This window comes from Xiphophorus hellerii, chromosome 18 (genome assembly GCF_003331165.1).
Source record: "Xiphophorus hellerii strain 12219 chromosome 18, Xiphophorus_hellerii-4.1, whole genome shotgun sequence".
Lineage (NCBI taxonomy): Eukaryota > Metazoa > Chordata > Actinopteri > Cyprinodontiformes > Poeciliidae > Xiphophorus > Xiphophorus hellerii.
The window spans coordinates 9298953-9322444 of record NC_045689.1 but is presented as its reverse complement, the minus strand read 5'-3'; the positions used below and the strand labels follow the sequence as shown (position 1 = coordinate 9322444).

Below are 23492 nucleotides of genomic sequence, written 5' to 3'. Positions count from 1 at the left end.
ACTGCTTTTTAATCATTTCCAGAGCCTGTTGTGAGACGGCAAGTGCTGGCACTCCAGCCGGGCCGCGGCTCGGATCCGTTCCAGGAGCACACTTCAGGGCTCACTGAGCCTGCTCAGTAATCTGTCACTGTAAGGGACGAAGGAAATGGCTGTATTTAAGCGAGAGGATACAATTTCATCCCACAATTACATCTCTCCTGTGTTTACAGATCTTTTCACAGAGGAAGAAAACGTTGCCTCACATGTGGTGCAGAATTTCAGCTTTTTATAGAAATCACTTTTTTTTCCTCGAAGGATATATCAACTAAATGCTTTCCTTACCCACTTGAATTTCAAGCTATGGGATGTAATCGAAATTACACTTGAAATATGCATTTAAAAAAAAGAAAAGATTTAGTTACATAGTGGATCAAAATAGTACCTCATCATCTACTTTAACATTATAGGATTTGACTTTATAATAGACTTTTACTTTATTGTAATTATGCAATTATGCTGGTTTGAATGACTATCTCTTTTTTTTTCAGGAGTGGCAGAACTCCATTCAGAAGAATGCTGGCCTCGCTTTCATTGAGCTAATAAATGAAGGAAGGTAATTCAACCATTCATTTCAAAATAACAAAGCCCAGCAGCAGCAGGTTTTATGTTGACATGTATTATCAAAATGTACAGTTTATCGTTTCTTCTTGGCAGACATAAAGAGGTTGTTAAGCTAAGTGGAGCAGTGGAGCTTAGCCCTAAATCTCTGATGTCTTAGTGAAGACTAAAGGCAAATAAGCTTTTTTACTTGAATTACGAATAACAACACTGCAGAGCATCTCTTGTGTTGTCTACCTCTATTTGTTCATTTCTTCTTCCTCCTCTCTTTCCGTGTTTGGGTGTGGCCAGACTCAGAGTTTTCCTGAGCAGATCAGGGGCAGCTCAGCCTCCTTGTCCATCTGTTGACCCATCTGGCCCGTCCTCCTGCATGCCCAGGCTCTAGGCTCGGTCCAAGCAGGTTTCTCTCTGTCCCCTGCTGGCCCTAGAACAAAGAAGTTCAGTTGGTGGGGCCACACGGCGCTGTCCAGGGTGCTGCTGACAGACGCATAATTTTCCAGTCTTACACTAGACTGTGTCCACCTAACCTGCTTAACTAGACAGATCTACAGGAACCGGCTGGTAAATCTGTTTGCTTTACAAGGCGTGGCTGACACCGATGTTGTTACTGCTGTATTTACAAAGACACATTATGCAAGTAGATGATTTTTTTTTTCTTTTTAAAAAGGCAGCTGCCCTGAAAAGATGCCTTCAATAGGTGGGTTAGATTGTTATTTTATAATCTCATTTGATCTTTTTCAAATATGTCAATTTGAAAAAGTCAGATCTGGAACTTTTTCAGCAGTTTTTTGCGGGAGGTTTTATAGTAACAGAAAAATATCAGTACCTTAATCCATTTATGTCATCTTTTATAAGATGCAGGGATCTGAAATGCATTCCACCCATTGACAAATCAATACAAACATTAACAATAAAAAGCACCTATACCTTTTCAAAGCTACGAACAAACAGAAACGTTAGTTGTGAAATCTTCACGTTCAGCTTTTTTCAGGGTTTTTTTTGTGTTCTGCTTTTTTATTGTTCTTTATGTGCATGTAGCAAAAATACCTGGTAGATAACTGATATCTATTTTCCATCTCCAACTGGAACTTGTCAACTCACTTTCTCATCTATTCTTGGTTTCGAAACAAAGCTTCACGTTGTCAGCGTCTCTCTTTGAACTGTGAACTCCTGTCTGTTAATGAGTGCTTGTCAACAGTTAAAGAGGCGAGAGCAGCTGATGACTGTAGTCTCCAGATTAATGACTCTCTTTGGGGACAGAAGGCAATAGTAAAATCTGTATGAGGCTCTAGAGAAGAACAAGATCTGTTTTAATTAAAATAAAACTCGCCCAATGGTGTGTGAAATAGGTTATAATCTTCCAACATATCTGCAGTGAATTTATTTGTTGAAGTTTTTTTTTAGATGGTACAATTTAAATGTTAAAAGCTGTTACCCGAGGACGTCTAGATTAGCTTTCTCAGCTTTGCAGGCACTAGGCGGGTTCTCTGAATATCGTTGTCTTTTTTTCTTTCAAAAGATCAAACTGTGCAGAACAGGATTCAGTGGTGACTTTTTTTTGTTAATGGTACAGAAGGCTCAATCACTGACTTTCATTGTTGCAGTACAACCAGACAAAAGAGGCCAATTACTTACAGTGTTTGGCAGCTATATTCTCACCCCTTCATTGTCCTTTGACATTACAACAATCTTCAGATTAATTTTGAAGTCACTTTTGGTCTCAAAACTTGTGTCAGATTTTATGTATTATTTGCATGACTTGTAGCAAACTGTATATGGGACTTCTTATTTCTCTAGTTAATGCTCTCTTTGCTCTGCCTGCCAGTTTAGGTGGATAGTCATATCTTGGTATATTTCAGCTTTGACTTGAAATATGTGTTTCTTGGTCTTCGTGATGCAGTTTATTTACTAATGTTCTCTAACAAACTACTGATGCCTTTACAGAACAGCTGTAATAATAGTGAGTTTGAATTTCACACAAGAGTGTTCCATTTGACTATATTTCTCACATTTCCTCATAAATTGCATTTGTAAAAAGTGTCTGTTGCTGTGCAATGTTAAAGGTTGCTGTGCCATGCCATGAAGGACCACATTGTTCGCGTTGCCAACGAGGCTGAATTCATCCTGAACAGACAGCGAGCTGAGGACGTCCACAAACATGCAGAGTTTGAGGTATCAACTTTTATTCCACCTCAGGTTAAATGCCAACATCATCAATGATTTTCATGTAATTGTACCAAAATATGACTTTTGTTATTAATGGTTCTTTTCTAAACTACATCTACTTCAAATTATTAGATTTTTTTTTTTTTTTTTTTTTTGCTGTGAAAGTACAATTTTATTTTGAGCACTTTCTGATGGGCACTTAACAAATTCCATTACTGTAAAACAGCTATTCAACTTTACAATCTCAATAATAGTGTTCTTTGTAGGATTGACTCTTCACTGTTACAATTTTTATAGCGTTAGCCAAGCAATATCCAAGCAAGAATATTTTATTACTGGTGACCAGCTAACTCCAGGGATTACTATTAAGAGTTTATTCAACCATTTTCCTCAAATTACATTTGAAATGTAATATAAATGTAAGCTTCGATTAAACACAATATGACAAAAGTTTCTAAGTTGGATAGTAACACTACAAAAAACGGAATTTATTTACAGAGCCTTATAAAAATGTTCATTCCCTTTTAATTTTTCCCACACTTTGCCACGTTACAACCACAAACTTTGATGTATTTATTGGGATTTTATGAGATGAAAAGGAAGAGTTATTTTAATAGGGGTATTTTTTTCCAAATATACATCAAAATTTCTCATGGATTTGTCTTTAGCCTCGTCCTGCTGTGCGGTTTACATCCTCAGTCCGTAATTTTTGTTCAAGATTGTCCTAAATTTAGCCTCCTCACCAAACTGACCAGCTTTCCAGGCCCAGCTAAAATAAAGCTGGGCCAGGGTTTGTTCAGGATGAGCTTGTAGGACAGGAAATACAATTTTAAGTATATCCAAAGGCAATTGGTTGCACTGGGTTACACATTTAGAGTATCCGAGTAAACACAACCGAATAAATTATTTTTCTGTACTTTATTGGTACAAAATCATCAAAATCATGCACTGTTCTCTTCCCACTTCACATTTTGAAGCATAAATGTCCCAATAAAAAGCATTAAAGTTTTAAAGTGACAAAAGCTGTGAAAGTTGTGAATGTAGGTGTGAATACTTTGCAAGACATCAGAATGTAAGTATTTTTGCATCTCTTCAAACCTCAACTCAAACACTTCATTCACCTCTGTTAACGACGTGTACATGTGAGCGATGACATGTTTCTTATCTTAGAAAAGCAGCCAGCCACAAGCAGCTTTTTTGATATACAGTTCTTGAGGATCCTTGACCCGCTAGATAAACTGGAAGAGACGACTAGATATGCGGTGTCAAGGGAACGGGGGAGGAGGGAAGAAGTGTACCTGGCCCTATCCGTCCTGTCTGCCAACTCTAGACAGCTTACACTTTTCATCTGGCGCTGACATTACTTTATTACCCACTCTCCATGATTGAAGATTCAGGTTACAGATAAGACATTTTTACAATTAAGCTGGTGTCAAGGAGAAGCGTCATATGCTTTAAAGTGATAAATAATGTTTGATATTTGTCACAGAGTCACGTGGTAATGCAGGGTGACAGGCAGCGATTGAGTTATTTGCTTTATGAGGAATATGTTGAAGTATAGTGTCTGACAGAATTCAAATTTAAAGCAGGAAATTCAATTAACTTCCAGCTTCTGTTAGCAAATTAGATTGTGAATATTAGCAAGAGTCCCCTCAGGGTGGAAGAGTAAGACAATCTTATTTTAGAAGGAAAGACAAGAGCTGTTCTAGTTTACTTTCAACCACCTGGAACCCTTCTATTGCCCCTAAATCAGGAAAATTATTTTACACTAATATACCAATTTATTTTATATTTATTTTTTTTATTATTTAAGTAGTATTTTAATAGCATTCTTGCTTTAGAAAATGGTTCTATTTCTATATTTTGCACGATTCCTGTACAGCAAGCCATTCAACTTTTCATATTGTCAATGTAGTTTTGTAAATGGCAATGTACCATATTTTGTGGGACTATTAACATTTTTTCTCTAACAGCAGCATCCATAGCTACCTAGCAGGGAACCTCATCTGTCTGCAGTTTGGGAATGAACTACCTCCATGTGCTCTCTTTGATTTATAACACTCCTCTAAGGGAGCAGAAATACATCTCTCAACTGTCCGCTAATATCTTTATGCACTCAAGTGTGGTGAATGAAGCCATAACATTCCTCATCGTGACAAATTCTCTATTAGGGGAAATATATTATTCTGACTTTATTCAAATGGAACCTTTTTGAATGGTGTTAGTTCAATGTCAGGCATGGCTTTTTGGGAAAAGACACCGTGCAAACAAGGTTAACACTGTTCTTTTGTTCTTTATGTACATTAGTCCAGCTGTGCACAGTATGCTGCAGACAGGAAAGAAGAAGAGAAGATGTGTGACCACCTGATAAGTGCTGCTAAGCATAGAGATCATGTCACAGCCAATCAACTGAAGCAGAAGATTGTCAACATCCTCACCAACAAGCATGGGGCCTGGGGTATACCATGCCAGAGGTAAGTTTTTACAAGTTAAGTCTTAAACATCTGCCATTGATGTGCGATGTTAGGTCCGATCTTCAGGAACATCAAAAGTTTCTTGCTTACCGTGATCTTCAGTCGATTGATGGGAGCACCAGTTAATATCATTTTCCCAGGACTTGATAGGGTTAGCAGTTGGGTCAGCAAACGCAATTACAGTGTGGAGTGGCCTAATTCCCAGGGGACAGTTGATTGGCTAGTCATCCTACATACATGGGTGGAAGCAGTTTGGGGGGTTGGGGTTTCTTTTTTGTACCATTGTCCAGGTTTTCGTTGACATTTTACAAAACAAAGCATATCACCTGGTGGAAGCAGCAGGACTTCCCCATACGAACCCTGATAAAATAACAAGTGGCTCTTCTGCTCTGAAACTTACCTCTGTGTTTTTCCTGCATATAATTCAGTGGTGAAAAAATCTAATTATAATCGAAACTTTAAGATTGATCTTATCCACTTAGCCAAAGATTGTATAATTAATCCTGTTGAAATGGTCAGATATATTAGGGGTGCACTGATCAGAAGATTTTGGCTATTTGGCTGATCCTAGTTTATCTGCAAAAACCTTAAAATAAAACATATGAACAGCACTGAAAAACTGATGAACATTGTAAGTGGTTATTAATTTTCAGATGAACAACACAACGTCACGCTGTGTGTGTCAGAGATGGCATAGAGCAAAAATTAAATGATCTTATGGTAGACACTTTTTAGCATCTTCTATTATCATTGTCTAACTCTTTTTTAAATGATAAGTCTACACCGTAGAATGTTGTTGTCTATGTAATCTGTTTCATGTGTTCACTGACAGATTTTTCTGTTCTGACCATTCAGACACATAGATAAAGCTAAAACCTGTCGAATGTTGATTACAAGCTGACTTTTTGTGTCACTTTCTGACAAGTTTCCATGCAATAGCTGACATGTTTTAGTTGGTTAACGTTGAAGCTCAGCTCACAGTTGTGTGATTGAGATTTTCAGCTATACATACATGCTTATGTGTTTCTGTTCTTTGTGCTAGCACCAGAACAATAGTAGCAAAAAGGAAAGGGATGGCACTTTAACACTTTGCTGAAGCAGGAACTTTGATTTTATTATTCAGTTTGAAGATGCATTGCAGATACCCTGCATTGTTTTTTCTACCTTAAATCAAGTTTACTGTATCCAAGTAGCTTTACAGTGTCATTTTGTCTTGGATGTCATAGGTAGATTTTTTTATTCATATTCAAATGCTATACACTGGCATTGTTTATACTAGTTTGCTAGCATTTGAGTATTTAGGAGAGCGTTCAAATATTACAAATTATTTAAAAATGGTGCCAAAGGAATAATGTAGACAAAATTACATTTATTGTTATGCTAACAATTTGAGAGTAAAATTTTTGCAGTGTCTAAGTGCTTTTTTTTTTTTTCTAAATCTGACTAAACCTTAGCAACCCATAAAAATGTGCTGGGTTGAATTTGGGGCTCATGTTCAAATATTTATGGAGCCCCCACCCAGAGGCATAGCATTTGCATTGAAACAAAAGGTTATTGAGCGTGGGTGCATTGTAAATGATACAACAAAACTTCCAACAAATTCAAATTTAATGGTAACCTGCTGGTGAAGAAAAATGATGCAATATGCTCACAAGCTCAAGGCAGTGTTGCAGTTCAGCAGCTTATTCTTATTCACTGCTACATTAACTTTCCCATTTATGCTGCCCTTGTAAAATATAAAGCCCCCAGGCTGTGTGAATGGCTGACGGGGTGTGTGTGCGCGGGGGCGCGTGCGGGTGTGTGTGTAGAACCTTTACTTGGTTATGTTTTCATCCTCATACACAGAAACTGTTTTACCTTTTTATTGCTAAATCCTGTCTGGAGATATGCCAAAGAATATTTATCATTAGCACAGAATATCACAAATTAAATTATTCTTAGGACGGCAACCGAATGAAACTTGTGACTTGTTTATGTTGCTTATCCACCAGTGTGTGTTTGCAGCTGATCTCATTAGATGGATAAGAATTAGATTAATCTGTTTCGTCTTTTTCTACAGACATTTGCAGGTTGCCTCTCTGTGAGACACTTTATTTTGTGCCGTTCTTATTGCTCCAAACACCATTAGGAAAGTGTGCTGCAGCATAAACGACAACAGGCAGCTACGAGGTAATAATCTGTACAAGCCTTGAAAACAGCTGCCACAGTCATGCGATTAGACTGAAGAAAAGGCAGATCAGACCCTACGGTGGCCTGTTTGATCATACTATATGTTTGCCTGATGATGAATGTTCCCTTGTATAGAGCCAGCATAGAAAAATCAATACTCCTCAAATTGAAACAGTATAGGGTTGTATTGATCCACTGTGCTAAATCAAAATGAGGAGACTTTGATACATCTCTCCAAGACAGCTCTCTGCTCAGTAATGACACACTATCAATTTTAGCTTTACACTGATAAATCAAGTTGAAAATTGGATGTCAGAATTTTTCCCAGCAAGAGAGTGATTTCCTCTGCCCCCTGGTACCCTCTGCTGTTGACCTTTGAACCCTTGCGGCAGATTATAAAGTTCAGACTTATCCGAAGTGAAAGTAGATGTCAAGGCAAGACTGATGAATACACTGAAGGCTAATGTCCGCCTCTTTTTCAACAGAGGACATTAAAGTCGCATTACTATAAATCCTGTCCCTGTAAAAATAAAAGAGAGTCGATTGAATTGCAACTTTATTTGATAGAGTACATATTTCCTGGCATTCTCAAGTACTTTTCCAACACACTAGATAAATTTTATACACACCTGAAACAAACAAACCTCTTCCGTCCCACCTGAGAATCACTGACAGCTGACAGAGGAGCCTCTGCTACCCTCCATGGCAGCCCTTAACCCTACCTGACTAGTCTATTGATTGTCAACATTTCTTCTGTATAATTACTTTTTTGTAGCAAAGGAGAAAGGAAAATGGCAGCACATATTGATCTGTGGCAAGGCAGTGAAACAGCCGTTTCCCTTGACTAACAGCGAGTTTCATCTCTTGCACGTGATGAATGGTAACAATCTGCCCGTGGATAATAACTTTGTGATGGAATGAACCTCTTTACTCACTATGTGCCCAGAGTATTTGGTCTTGCCTGAAAGGGTTATCAATTCTAATAGAACTGAAGTGTCCTACTGCGTGGGGGGTGGGGACCTTTAGAGGGCTTTAAAGCCTCTGAGGGCTTTAGGTCTGATGTCCCTTTTGGGGCAGAAAACAAAGGTCATGGTCTCCGGTTGAGTCTAACAAGATAAACAAACTTTAACTTGGTGATAAAAATGATAGCAGTAACAACATCTAGACAAGTGGGATGTATAATGTTTTCTCACATCTGGACCTGGACCCATTGTGGGCATTTTTCTTAAACAAACAAAGCAAAAGAATCCTCATTTGAAAGCAAATTGAAGCAAAATCATTTTGATGTAGTTTTTCCAACTCTAAATCAAAAATTATTTTTGCTTTAATTTGCTTTCAAATGAGGATTTTTTTTGTTTTTTGCTTTGTCTAGGAAAAAAATAACAGAAATCATGTTAGTATCTTAAAGTATTTTGCAAACACCTTTAAACTTCATCCAACTTATGTCTTAGGTTTGAGCAAAATGTTTCAAACGAACACACCACAAAACACCTAAAGGCAAGAAATTTAATGATATATCCATCTTAAATAAAACGTATTGGTATTTTTGATACAGGTCCTGTATTTACTTAGTCTTGGCTCGATATCAAAATGCGCAGCTTTACACACTTCTATAGAATACATATGTCCCACAACCACAACTTCTTTGCCTTGGATGATGAATAAGTGAGCCTTATTTTTTCACTAAGACAGCTGTGCCACAGCTTTACCAAGAGACTAAAAGAAAGGTTGCCCATAACCAAAAAATAATAATATTCCATACAAGTATGGATTAATATTTAAAACAAAACATGACTTTTTGTTGTCATGTTTTCCCAAAGAAAAGTTAGTATAAACAAACCTCTCTGAAATGTAATTGAAAATCTCTCATTCAAAGCAAAAATTAATATTATATTTGCAGAAACTGCTATGGGTATAGCAAAGTTAAATATATTGCTGAACTGTTTCTGTTTGACCTACTACTTCACCCATCACTTCTTAAAAAATATGCATCTTCTTTAAAACCACCCTGCAATTACAAATGTTTGTTCTTTTTTAACAGAACCTTATCTTAACATGATGGTCCTTTGTTCTGGCTTCCCAATATATTCATTTTCTTTGCCCTTGGGCCACACTTAACCTTGTACACTGCTAATTATATCTGGAAAGGGGCCCATTCACATAATCATCAATTTCATTGGGTGTTGAAATGGAGCTGGGCATTGCGCGAATGTGCCACATTTTCTGTAAAAGATTGGTTCAGGGAAGCTGGTGATCCTGGGGAGTTTTCTAACATTACAGTGTGGTTCCTCATCCCTCGCTCAACCTCGCATGTCTGTCTTCATTAAACCTGATGACCTCGAGTTAATCTTGTTGGCGCTGTGGTGTTTCCTTTTGTCTTTTTCCCTAGAGCAAATTCTTCACTCTATCTCTTAATCTGCAAAAGAAGAGTCAAGAAACAAAAACAGAAACATTTGGATCTTGGTGTTCTTTTATCTGAAGTGGTGTTGAGAGATATAAATATATGAAATAGCAAAATTAAAGGGATGAAAGTCTTATGTATCATTTGCAGCCATCTGCGATAATAAAATCATGATGGTGACCATACAGCCACTGACGATTTGGAATCCCAAAGACACATGAAATTTATTGGGGTTTTTTGCTTTTATTTTATATATATATATTTTTTTACTTTATAAGTCGCTTTGAAAGATATGAGTTCATCAACATATGGTTGCCAGTGACCACTTTTGATGAATTGCATTTTTGTTGCCTTTTTTTTATCACAGCAGTATAGAGAAATGTTATTTAAGAATGCATAAAATAATGCACTGGTCTATTAAACTGTCGTTTTTTCCTTCCGTCTGGTTTCCATGTTTATTATATCACGGAATTGGTTCTAAGAATAGTTATTTCGCAGAGACTGGTAGTTCTTCTAAACTGTCGAGACAGAAATTTGTCAGTAAATATGTATATGCAATAGCCAATTTATTTGTTAAACCGTATTTGAGAAATGTTTTAAGAGGCAGTGGAACTTGTACCTTCTAAAGATTCCCCTGAAGTTCACTACCTCACAATGAGAGACTGTTAGGAAAGCTTAAAATGAAACAAAAGCCTATTTGTCCTCAGAATGTCACTAAAAACGGATGTGTTCTAAGCAGTGTGGCCGTGCGACAGAAACCAGTTGCTTCGTCTTTGAATAGAATTGTCACTGATTACTGGTATTTATTATAATTACCCCCGACTCATGTCACCAGTGCAGGATTTTAAAAAGAGTATAATGGTGTTTTATTGAATCAGTATGTGCCTGACCTTCCCCCTTACCGCTCCACATAAATCTCTTCAGAGAATAAATTGGATGAAAAAGGAAATCTTGAACCATGAAAATATGATCCGTCTTCAGTCCAACCCTGTCTGTTTGTGAGTCATTATGGTTAAGTGACTTAAAAGACATGCGGTTAACTATAAGCAGTTACCAAAAATAAATAACAAATACTGGTGCAACGATTAATCTAGAAATGTTGTTTGTGTCCTTTTTAGACACTAACTGATCAAGTTACTGATTTGTATTTATTTTAGTATACATTTGCGTGTACTCGCTCATCTTTGTTATTACACCTGAGCAAAGGATTACTAAAAAGCAAGTGCACTATTAACAACTAGTAAAATTAATTTATCCACTACAATTAGTGCATATCACTTGTTATTTCTGACAATGAATCACTTCATTTTAATAGCTTAACCACTTAAGAAAATTTGTGAATTTCAACATATTTTTAAACCTTCGTAGAAACATGAATTACACGATAGCTTTTACATTGTCTGAATCTCAAGACACAACAGGTACATCTTCATAGTCTAACTGATCTACATAATGTCTGTACAATCAGTTTTCTAACAGTTTAATGGAATCTCTTCAAACTTCTTAAGCCTGAATCTTATTAAATACACAAATTTGAATCAATTTCAAATACACTTGCTTAATAAAAATGCTGTTTCAAAGCAACTCTTATTTACACCCAGTTGGGCTGTATGGATGCAGAGGATAAGGTCTGTCACACAGACACTTCTGTTTGGTGCTTCTTGGCAGTGGAACCATGACTAATAAGCACCTTCAGTGTTTTTGTCATGAAGTCATTTGGTCCTCTTTATTTAAAAAGAAACAAAAGTAAATTTGGTTGGTGATTTAGAAACATGTTGAGTGTTTAAATTTTTACAAGATGACATATCTTTTTTCCATCCTCCAAAGCTAAGACGTCATTAACTGGGAATGACTCCACCATTAAGAAGCTGAATTGGCTTGAAAGCGTTAGCAAAATCGCTAACATAGCGTAAGATGGATGCAAAGTAAAATTTTTGCCCCAATACAGAATTTTTCTCATCCACAAATCTTATTACAGCTTCTGACCCTTATTAGCCTGACGTCCATTTACTGTTTGCTTCATTAAGTACACTTGTTTAATTGGTAATAATAAAAATAGGAATCCACACAATTAAATGGCTGCAAATCAATACATGTAGACATTTAGACATGGTGGGAAAAAAAACCACCAATCCAAACCAGGAGGTCAATCAACCTTGTATACTCGCTTCTCAGTGTGTTAATGGTGGAGGAACAACTTACCATTACATTTAAATCATTTATCCACCGTCATCGGTGCCCATGCTAACTAGCCTGAGCATTCACGACAGGGTCTGCTATCAGGAAGGTGCAGCAAAGGAGGAGGATGGAAGATGAACAGCAAAATTGTGATTGACAGCACTAAGACCCTCCTCCTGCCTTTGATTGGCTGTTTTGAATTAGCACTGGGAGTAATGGGAGAAGGCAGAGGAGCTCGTTTTTATCCACATATTATCTGTCCCATACCATACTGCCACGACATAGTGACAATTTCAACAAACATCTAAAAAAACATATATTTTTTAAAGTTACATACTATAGCCTTAATGCACTGTTTGATAACTAGGATCAATTGGAGTGTATGTGTGACTGAATTGAAATTGTGAATTGGCACTACATAAATAAACTAAATTTAATTAAATAGGTTCTGCAGCACTTAAAACTATAACTCCTCATGTGGAATCAATATGAGCCTTAAGAGTTGATTTTTCTGGGGGTTTTTCAACCAATATTATACAGTTGGCAATAAAGTGTATAAATCCTTTTGACCATACTGCTATCACAGTATTAAAATTATGTTTATTTTTCTATTGTAAATAAAACCCTGCTGGATGAGTGTTAGATCTGGCACGTCTCACTCCTGAGCAAGGCCTGCTGGAGGAAAATTGTGCTTTAAATATCCATTTAAAAGAGGATAGATAAAAGACAATAGTTCCCTTACACATTTATCCTGCTACACTTAGCAAGTCTGAAAACCTTCATAAATAATGGTGCTCTGTTTCCTGTAGGTTATCAGTGTTGGAAAATTAGCTTTTAAAATGCAGTTTGAAATCCATTTGGCTGATTGATGGGTGATGGGACTAATAAATTTTGCCAGTTTCTAGCGGGTCTGCTCAAAGCCATTCTTTATGGTTGTCACGAGGCCAGACACATTCGATGTGTGAAATAAGGATGTCAAACCAACTCTGATGAAAGGATTTCATTGGGTGGACAATTTGCTGCAGAAAGAAAACAGACTATTATCTTTACATTAATAATTATGAACAGGAATTTTATATTTAACAGACTCTTTATTACCTAAAGTGTACATTAATCTTTATTGTACAATGGATCTTAGCATTGGTGGTCTGCTGCCAGAGTAAAGTTAGCAGAATTCAAATACTGATACTAGGGGCATATGATCACCCAGGTTTACATTGCCATTAGTCTAAGCAAGTAGAAAGCAGTCTTCAAAATAGCCTGTCAGGTTGCATTGCACCTACATGTTTCAGCTTCCTGAGTTGGATTTTCTTTTGACTATTTCAGATATGCTCTACAAAATAATCAGTCAAAGGCAAATTTTCCTCAAAACAATGAGCAAATATTGAACGACAAGTAGGCCGGGGTCCAATGTACAAGTACAAGTAAGAATTTAGATGGGTTATGCTTTGGCAAAAATTTTGCTCCACAAAACAGACCAGGTTAGCACCTCCATTGTTGCAAAGAAAGCCCAATTTTCTTATTGTTAGCTTCATCCTATCATTCCTATGATATCTGAAGTCCTCAACTTGGGTCAAAGGCTGACCCTCAACACAGAGGAATCAATCTACTTTTTTCCAGTTGATATTAATCTAGAGGAACTGACTTGTATTTACCTATCAACAACATGAATAACTTCTTCTGAATAGGCCACCCAATTACCACAAGTGCTGAGAGGCTGTGATGGTGAAGCAGTTGTCTAGGAATTGCAAAGTTGCCCTGTGTTCCTGTGTACTGATGTCTGAATGTGTGAATGTTTTGTTCAGATATATAAATTTGACTTTTATTGTAAAACAGCTTCATGGGATTAGCACAACTACAAAACAAGTTCAGTCCAGACCATTGATCATACAGTTCATTTAACATATATTACCAATTGAAACAGCTTGAAAACCATGGATTTAGAATGTCACTGGTCTTACTTGTTGCAAAAAATCTACTTGAAGCTATGGAATATATTTAAGTCCTGTTTTTTATTTAAACGTTTGCACGTTTTTTGTTTTACACTTGTGTTTAGGCACTGTGACTTAAACTATAATGAGCAACCTCAAGCAAACCACTTGAAAGCATTTTATAATGGTTAATACTATAATAAGGAAATCTTCAAAGAAGGGATTTATCCCCCACTGGCATCTGCTCTCTCTACTTCCACAATAATCACCCAGTTGCCTACAGTGGATTTACATTTTTTACACTGTGTAATCTTGCATTTACAATATCATTTACGTGGGTGTCTCCTTTCCACCCACTGACATCTGTCTTCTTCTCAGTTAAGCTTTGAGGGAGATTGGCAGGGGACAAGCTCAAGGCATTCAGTGTTACTTTGCATATACCAGCTCATGATACTTTGTGAATGCAACATCCGCAGTTGCTTGGACACACTCACTACTCATAACCACTTTTGATTGATATTTAACTGAAACTGAGCCCTTGTTGCTGTCAGGACTCAGCTAATTCTCCTGAGTCTTTTGATTTCTTACACTGGTGAATATTATATTCATGGAACAAGGAGGGTCTATTTTGTGATGTGATCCCCTCTAACACTTTAATCTGTTTAGACTGATTCAGAACTGTGCGGCTGAGAAATATGGCAAAAATCGAACAAAATACAAGGCTGCCTGCCAAGGTCTTACAGCAACTGACGCACATTGACAAATCACCTCCTGAATTTAAAAACATATTTGACCTGATTCAAGGGTGTTTTTGAGCTTTGGGTTCCCTAATCATTAGCTCCAAGATGTGTATATAACAAGATGTGCTTTATTTTGATGAGTAAAACAAAGATATTGTCCATTTTATTCCAACTACTACAGTGTTGGAATGTGCAGTTATTAATGTGATTGACCAAAATAATTATGATAGTGTCCAATCTCTTCACATTTAAGTGAAAATCATAGATGAAAAATACAGCTATATTTTCTGCGAAGTGCACAGGCTTAAAAACAGCATCAGCTAGTACACATTTGGAAAGCTGTGTACTTAAAACCCTAATGCTTGTCCCCATGCTTAATGGTTTGCATTAGCTGCAAGCCATAAAATTATCCATAGGTCCTCACTTATGTTGGAATAATCATTTACAAAGATGGCTACCACATGCTGGAACTGTTTTCTTTTTTTTTCTTTATGGCTTTAATTCGCTGTTATTAATAATGAATAAAAATGCAGTTTTCAATTGGGTTGCTCCAGGGCCCTGGGAATCATTTCAATGAATATTTCAGCACATTATTTTAATCATGGCTCTACATATGCAGTGGGGGGAGGGTTTGTTTTATAGGCTCATGCTTCAACCGCCCCAAGACCCTGATCATTAAACTCCACGCTGTCTGCATTGAGGTTCCTACCTTTGATTTACAAGACTTGTTAAAAAACATTGTAAAAAAAGAAGCCAAGCTGTGCCATTTATACTTGTAATTTGATGCTGTATTTGTAAATGGGGGTGCCTAAGATTTATGTATGTCGGGTTTGCTGGTGCTCCCTGCTGTTATGCTATTGGATTTTGCAGAGGTAGCATTACTTAGGCCTCTAGAGAGCTTGGCAGCATTCACCCTAATAAAGTCCACCATACCTGGTTTGATTTTCTCCCCCAGATGTTTTTTTTAAATGTGGCTGCTGTAATCAGGTCATCATTGAGGAGTGTGCTCTCTGTCTAATCTGCCCATCTTTTTGTCTCTCTCGTAGTCAGCTGCATGACTTCTGGCGTCTCGACTACTGGGAAGATGACCTGCGGCGGAGGAGGAGGTTTGTCCGAAACCCATTTGGCTCCACCCACTTGGATATAGCGTGCAAGTCCTCACAAGAATATGGTAGGTGCTTCTTTTATTTGTGGGAAATATAAATCAAACTGCATACCATGTTTTGGTCCTGGAGTTTAGGATTCCAAGTTGAGGTGGTTGCAAAGTACAACTAACAAATATGAAACAAAATCTCTGTCTTTTGTTACCATTTTCTCCTTGATTCTAACTTTTCATTGTTTAGTTTTGCCTACCGCCTAGAGTCACTTCTGCGTAAAAACCTTACACCCCAGGCTTTCACAATAAAGCTGTCTTGTCAAAATGAAATTCTCCAGTCCTTCTGCCTGTAACCGAACAGCAGGGTAAATGTTTAATGGGTTTAAGTTTAATGGGCTGATCGCAAAATTATTAGAAGCACCAAACACAGTGGCTACAGTTATCTTTTATTATACACCTTGTGAGATTTTGAATCTTGATGGTGTCCTCTCTTTATTTATACGTTGAGCTACTTAAGACAACAGTTGCTTCAGTCTGTGTGTCTTATGGTTACCTTAGACTTTTTCTTCAATATAATGCGCTCTAGATGAACACCTGGCAGCTGTTGAAGAAGCAGGTGGTCCCATTTCTAAGATACACGCAGTAATTAAAGCTTCTGCTCCTGATGTTGATTTGTTGTTCATTTTTGTAATGTTTTTTGGATTTTCCAAGTTACCAGGTTTCTCTACAACGGCAGAGAAGAATAGAGAATAGTCTTAAAAAGCTATTCTTAGCCCTTCTGATTTGCACTGGGAAAAATAACAGGAATTTTCAAATTAAGGCATTCACCAGAGATGTGAGGGGTAAAATGTAATGCGTTAAAGTCATTTACCTGTAAATATTTACACACCTGTTAAACCTATAAAGCATAAACAATAATATTGTCCTGGATCTTCCTAATTCAATCCAATACTTATAGATTGTCCAGATAATATCAGAAAAAAATCTCAAACATTTATCAATATTTTAACACATTTTTAGAGATGAATTTGAGTTTGTGAATTTCCGTCCACAAAATTAATATGTTCTCATTTGCTGTGCATCAGAATGTGTCTATGATCATTTGTATTCAAAATGGTTTTGAGTCCCTGCACGTTACCACGTTTTCTCTTCAGCTCATTGTAATGCAACCATTAAAAGTATTAGGCCTGTGTTGCCTGTTTATTTTGCAACCTTGGGAAGTTAGGTTGCCCGCTGAACTCCTTCATCTGTGGCACAGAACTCCAATGTTAATTCTTTTTTTTTTTAAATCCATTATTTATATTTTTCTGCTTCTGTCAAAGTAACTGACTAAAGACTTGTTGAGATCCTGCTAACATGCTCTAGTTTTAATGAGCGGAATAATGTATAAACTTGTCAGCTGAAAGGGATTGCCTGCAGTCTGATGCTCACTATCAAAGGTGAGTTGCTTTTTCAAGCTTATTTTAACTGACTTTGATGGGGCTGTGTAGCAAAGGCTTTTATGAGGAGTTAAAATAAAAATATATTTTTTTTCATCTTTGTGAGACCTTCAGCAGATTTTGGGGGAGCCGGGACAATTGGCAGTTAAAATTTTTGTCTTTTACTGCCATGATATTGACAATAGCTGCCCTAGCTTCTGTGAAATCTCAAGGGTTCATTGTTCATCAAATATGGCATCCTCATTTTTAACTGTGATAGAGTATGGACCTTACGAAGCTCCGCCCACAACCGACCCACGTGACCGCAAGTCTCACAAGCAAAGCCTCGCGGGCCTTGTTTCTATGTAAACATGACTCCATTAGTGCATCATTTCTACCGGATTTTCACAATATATCAGCTACTACAATGGACAGAGGAACTAACAAGTTCATGTCATCATCTGGGAGGAGGTTACTGGTTTCTCTGTCACAAGCTGGTTGCAAACCTGAGGCCAGCAGGTGTCAGTCAGTTATGGTAGATCTGAAATTTGATTTGATGACGTCAATATGAGAAGCTACAGACTGATAGGAGGAACCAAAGAGCTCTGTAAAGGTAAAGGCAAATCTTCTGAAGTTGGGATATAATTAATTTAATTTCACATAATTATCACGGTAGAAGCCATTTGTTTGTTAAAATTTTATGAAATATATTTGTTCTATTTGATGTTTATTGTGAATGAGGTATACTCACAAACGAACGAGGTAATTAGTCCAACGTTTAGAAACTACAGCGGCTGTAATGCGCCACAGCAAAGGTAAACAAAGGTAAAATAACCCGAACAGGTGATCAACTCAAAACCACTCCTACCTTTTTACTCTCTCTCTCTCTTTCTTTGTAGCTTAAGCACACCTGTTACCGTGGCAACCGCTTGCGCCCCGCAAGACGAGCAAAGATTACGTTAACAACATAACATTAAGTCCGTTATGATATCAAGTTTCCAGGCTTGATATTTATTTCTCGATTATTAATCAGCGCTTCCCTGAACACAGCGATGGTTGATTGACTAGCTGTACTTGGTGCTACCGTGGCTAACACGAGTAACACTTTAGTCCAAAACCTTTTCTGCTAAAATAAAATCTTTAGTGTATGTCAGATACAGTACACATTGCATATTGATCTGTTTAGCTAACGTAAGACTGTGTAGCAGACAGGCTTCAAGGTGTAGAAGTTGTATCAGTGCTGCCATTATGCTGTAGTTAGCTAACAGGAAGCTAAGTGTGTTTGTGAGACGGCCACATACGTGACCACGTAGAATGGGCAATGAAAAGCGGCCCCTGTGGTAAGGTCCATGTCCAGGACAACCAGATGGAGGGCCACAAGTAATAAAATTCCAAATGAGCAAAGCTGGTGAGAGAGAATATCTGTAATAAAAAGAAAACAGACAAAATGTTTACTTATTAAAAAAAGAACAGAGTATGAGTGACAAGCAGTAAGCTAAGGCCAGTGGGAAACACCAGCTAAATTAAACATGGGAATGTGATTTTTATTTTTATTTTTTTTATTTTCCATTATAACAGACAGCAAAGATGAACGGAATACAAGGCAATGGGCCCAGTGTTACAAAACACAGATTAAGATTCGGGCAAAATTTTGACAACAAGGTAGACTCAAAAATATTTTTGGAGTTTTAAGTGGTCCATTCAGTGTGGCACATTAGCTGATTTTCTAACTATTGATTTTAAGTATTATGTTCAACTCCGTGGTCTTTGTTCCTATTGCCAGTATGTCAAAAGTTGTTCCTCAAGGCTATGTGTTGGGCCAGTATCTTTATTTCAGTTTACATTAACATTGTGCATCATTGTATTCCTGACTTAGCCAAGTATTTCTATGTACATGTCAGTCACACAAACCCAGTTAACCTGGACTTTGATCATCTGTCAGTTTCATTAAACTTTATTTTGTCAAATTGTTTTAATCTAAGCTTGAAAAACAGAGTATGTTGTTTTTAAACAAAAAACATTCTACATGTTTCTTTGTCATATCCACAGGGACCCCCCATTAAATGGCTTATGCATATCTTAGCATATTGATTAATAATCTTTAAGTTTAGTCTTATAATAAACACTTCAAAATTCTTGTTTTCCAAAGTTTACCCTATTTTAGTTTCAAATTAGCAGAGTTTACAGACCATTTTGGTGTAACTTTTACATTATAAATACAAAAGGTCAAAATGAATCTACTGCATATAATCCTAAAGGTAAAGCTGTTCAAAAACCTGAAATATTTTTGACTGAGAATGAACTGGACTGGGAATAAAGTATGAAAATACAAATATGTTTTAGCCTTTATTTTCTTTCTCTAGGTATTCAGACCTGGAAAATATTTAATCAAGTTAAAATTAGGGAAAATAAAGAAAAAGGGAAGTGGGGGGACATAGCAGCTCTCAAATTAACCAAAGAACAGACCCAACAGACTAAAGATTGCAATAGTCTGGTATTTGACAGAAGCCTCTGTTTATCCCAGTGTCTTTGCCAGAAAAGTAAACATTACAGTTGTAAATTAAGCTCTATGCAGCTGCAGAGTAGGGAGGTATTTGAAAAGACAAGTGCAAGATTTTTTTTACTTCTTTGTTTTCTGAAAGAAATAAAGTATTTGTGTTTCCCAATTTAGAAGCTGTATTAATTCATTCTTGTAAACGCGCTTAATCAGTTGAGTCATATATTTTTACTTTAAAATGGAATTAGTATTTTTTAAACTGAAGTAGTATTGTTTTTTTTAAAAAAACCACATGTTGGATTTAGACTTTGTACGAGATGACCTTAGAATCATCACAGTACTACAGAATATTTTTCCTACGGTTGATACTTTGCTGACGTCTTTCAAGCAACTTTAATGGCAATGGGAAAAGTAGCTTTGTTTAATAAGAGTTGGAATGTTTTTCTTTAGTTTTTTTTTTTTTTGTCCATTGTGTGTCTGTGCTTTAAAGGATGTAGACTCTGATGGTTGAACTCTACCTTAAACTCTGCCTCATTGTCTATTAGTAGTGCTGACAGCTTAGCTAGCACTTTCGGTCTCTGGCCTTTGCCTGTAATAGCCTGCCTTGGTCCAGCCAGCCTCTGCCCAGAATCAGACTATATTGTTAGGTGATTGGAATTGGGCAAGCATGAAATGGAAGTCACGTTAATATTGATCCAAATGTTTAACGGGGTGTTTTACCTCCTGGTGTCCTTGCTGTCTCATTTCAGGTGAGCGGTTTCTCTTGAAGCTGATTGCACCAGGCGGAGATCTTTATAGCCTTTTACTTCAGCAGGCATAGCCTCATGATGTGATATTAACCTTTACCAACATCATAATTAAAGGCATTATTCTGTGGCAAATGACATCGCAGTATTTTCCAACATACATATTCAGATATTTAAATGTAGGTTTTAAGTAAATGCAGTGAGAAACAAAAGTAATGAACATGTCAGCATTTTCTGAATGTATTTCTTGAGGGTTTGATGAAGAAATCCACTCATAAAAATAAATTAAAATTATTTAATCCATAAAGAAATTGTGTGGAATGACTCAAGACTGAATGAAAAAATGAAAGAGAGCTGCTAAAAGGTACAGAAAGCCAAAAACGCTGATCTGCTTATTTATCCCTAATTAAAGAGTTTTTGGTTTTTTTATTTTCAATGTATTTGACAAAAAACATGTTATAAAGACTCTTAAGGTTTTTGGATCCATTTTTTTTTTCAAACCATGTTGATGGAATTGGCTGCAGATTCATTTCTAAATTACTGAATGTTGCAGCCAGCACCAATAATCTGGAAGTGTGAAGCACATATTTTCAGAATTGCATGATTTATGACACAACAGGAACTTGAAAAGTAGTAGTACAGAGCCAAACATTACTTGCAGAAAGCTGTAGAAAAAACTTAGAATTTATATGAGAACAATAAGTAATACACTCAACCACAAGGCCTTTATATTCATCCCACAAGATTTCATTGTTGAAAAAAACTGATTAACTCTCATTTAATGTTTGTTGCAGAACATTTGAAATAAAGAACAAATAAACCCAACTGGTCTGATGAGATGAGACTCAAATCCTTCACCCTGTAGATGTAATTTCACAGACCATGTCTGAAAGAGAAATGTCACTGCACATCACCGAAAAACACCACCACTAACGGTGAATTTTGGGGGCAGAAACATTTTTCAGCATGTCGTGCTGGCAGACTTCATATAACTGAATAAAACATTAATAGAGAAATTTACTGAAATGTTCTTGGCAAGAATCTAAAGTACATAGAAGAGGCTCCCTGAAGCATCAGAATTTGAGGACAGTTTGTGTGGAGCAGTGGCTCAACACTGCTCCACACGGTGTGGAGCAGTGCATGAAACTCATTTCTCCATACAGGAGTAGACAACTTGAACCTCTCATTAGAAATAGAGGCTTTTCTACTAAGTATTTCACAAATTTTCTTTTCAGTGCTTATTCCCTGTGCTCTTCCACTTTATTACACAATTTTATGGGCTAACATGTTTTGATTTCTCTTCATGTTTGAATTAAGGGGGTTGTTGCTAACATATAACATATGGGGTTAATTTTGTGTCAGCAGCTCTATTGGAAATGTTTTCGCTGAGAAAGACATTAACATGTTAAATACTTATTATCCCCTCTTGATACGGTATGTTCACTTCGCTATGAATAGCACATATTTGAGTAAAGATGCACGATTATCACCCTTTGGCCTTAGTTTTTTTTTTTTTTTCCAGAGATGGAGACTGTTGCGTAACAACAAAGTTGACACGCAAAGCACTTACCACAATATTGGATAAAGATCACTCCTAGAGGAAGCGTCTGTACTGTGTAAACCACTCTACATCAAAAGTTGTCTTGCTTACTTTTACAGTCTCGAAAAATTTACGAATGTCTTGTGTCACAGGAAGTATGAAACTGTCATTTTCCCCCTCATTTATTTTTCCTCAGTACAGATTAAATAAAGGTTAAGAGACAGAGGGAAGAACTGCATCGCCTTCATGATCCCATGAATAGGACTTTTTCTCTCCTTGTGGAATGTCGAGACAGCGGAGGGGGGAGTCTAGAGTGAAGTGCTGGATCAGAAACAGAGTCTGGAAAAAGTAGCTAAACCATTCTATAAAGCTCACTTTATATATGTTTAAAAATGTATGTAGAGAGTTGTTATTTTTCAATACTTGGCTTTTATTCTGTAGTGTTCACAAACTCAAAACTCCTCGGAGGGGAGGGACAGGGGCGTTTCTGTGTTTAACAGGAGAAACTGCAACATATAATGAAATTAACAAACTGATGTCAACTTATTTCTGTGGTATAGTACTTAGTATTTTAAACAGAGCTTATGTGCTATATGTTGTTGATATAGAAGCAGCTTGTAAACACACCTTCTGGCCACAATTGCTGAAGTTGTGAACTGAACCTCTGGGCCAGGTTTTTTTATGTACTTCACATTTATATCTATTCTCCAGCTGGTATCCTGCCTTTTTGGAAGCAATGCCAAGTATCTCTTTCCCACTGATGCATATGTGCTCTGTATATTTTATACCTTTAAGATATTGCTAAAACTTTGAGACAATGTTCTAAAAGGTTGTGAAGATAAGAGGCAAATTATCTACTTTTGCATTTAGCTTAAAATTGTGAATATTGTATCAAGTGTTGACAGGAGCAAATCTTGATACTATCTTATTTTGTGGAGTTTCTTTAAAAGATAATTGACCTGTTGGTCAGTGGGTGTTTTTTTTATTTATTTTTTTATTTCGTGTTGATTCTAGACAGACCAATTCATCTTTTGTTTTTTTCTGTCAAAATATCCAGTGTGTTAAATTCGGTTTATTTAAATTTTTCATACTCTTTTTGTTTGTTGTAGCTTGTAAAATATGATTTGAAATGATGGTGGATCTGAACTGCAGTCAGTAAAGTTTTATAGCTGAAAGCACATAATGAAGACATGTAGATTTAGTAACAAAAATGTAGTTTATTTTTCTCTTCAACAGATGACCTGAATAACATATTGTCTTAAAGTACAAATATAGTAGTAAGTTTCACAGATGCTTAAATGACTGACAATCTTCCTCTGCATTTTATTTCTCCCATCTTTAACCTTTCTGTGGTCTTTCGTTTTGAACTAATTAGTTCTAGCTCGTAATCAGTTCGTCTGGTTACTGTCTCTTACTTATTCAAGAATTTAACTGGGATTAAACTTATCAAAGATTTCTAAAAAAAAAAAAAAAAAAGAAAGTGTGTACTGCCACAAACTTTTTTGAGAGAGGAGAGTCCCCACGTACCCTCTAAGGGAC

The 23492-nt window shown here is 36.7% G+C and overlaps 1 protein-coding gene across 9 annotated transcripts in view; it reads left to right on the top strand.

The window, feature by feature from the left end:
* nbeab (neurobeachin b) overlaps positions 1-23492 on the top strand; it is a 219835-nt gene that overhangs the window by 122496 nt on the left and 73847 nt on the right. For all 9 annotated transcript variants that reach the window (XM_032590852.1, XM_032590851.1, XM_032590860.1 and 6 more), the window contains 4 exons: positions 528-592; positions 2661-2769; positions 5071-5237; positions 15703-15827. In XM_032590852.1, coding sequence (XP_032446743.1) covers positions 528-592; positions 2661-2769; positions 5071-5237; positions 15703-15827 — 466 coding nt within the window. The remainder of the gene's footprint in view (positions 1-527; positions 593-2660; positions 2770-5070; positions 5238-15702; positions 15828-23492) is intronic.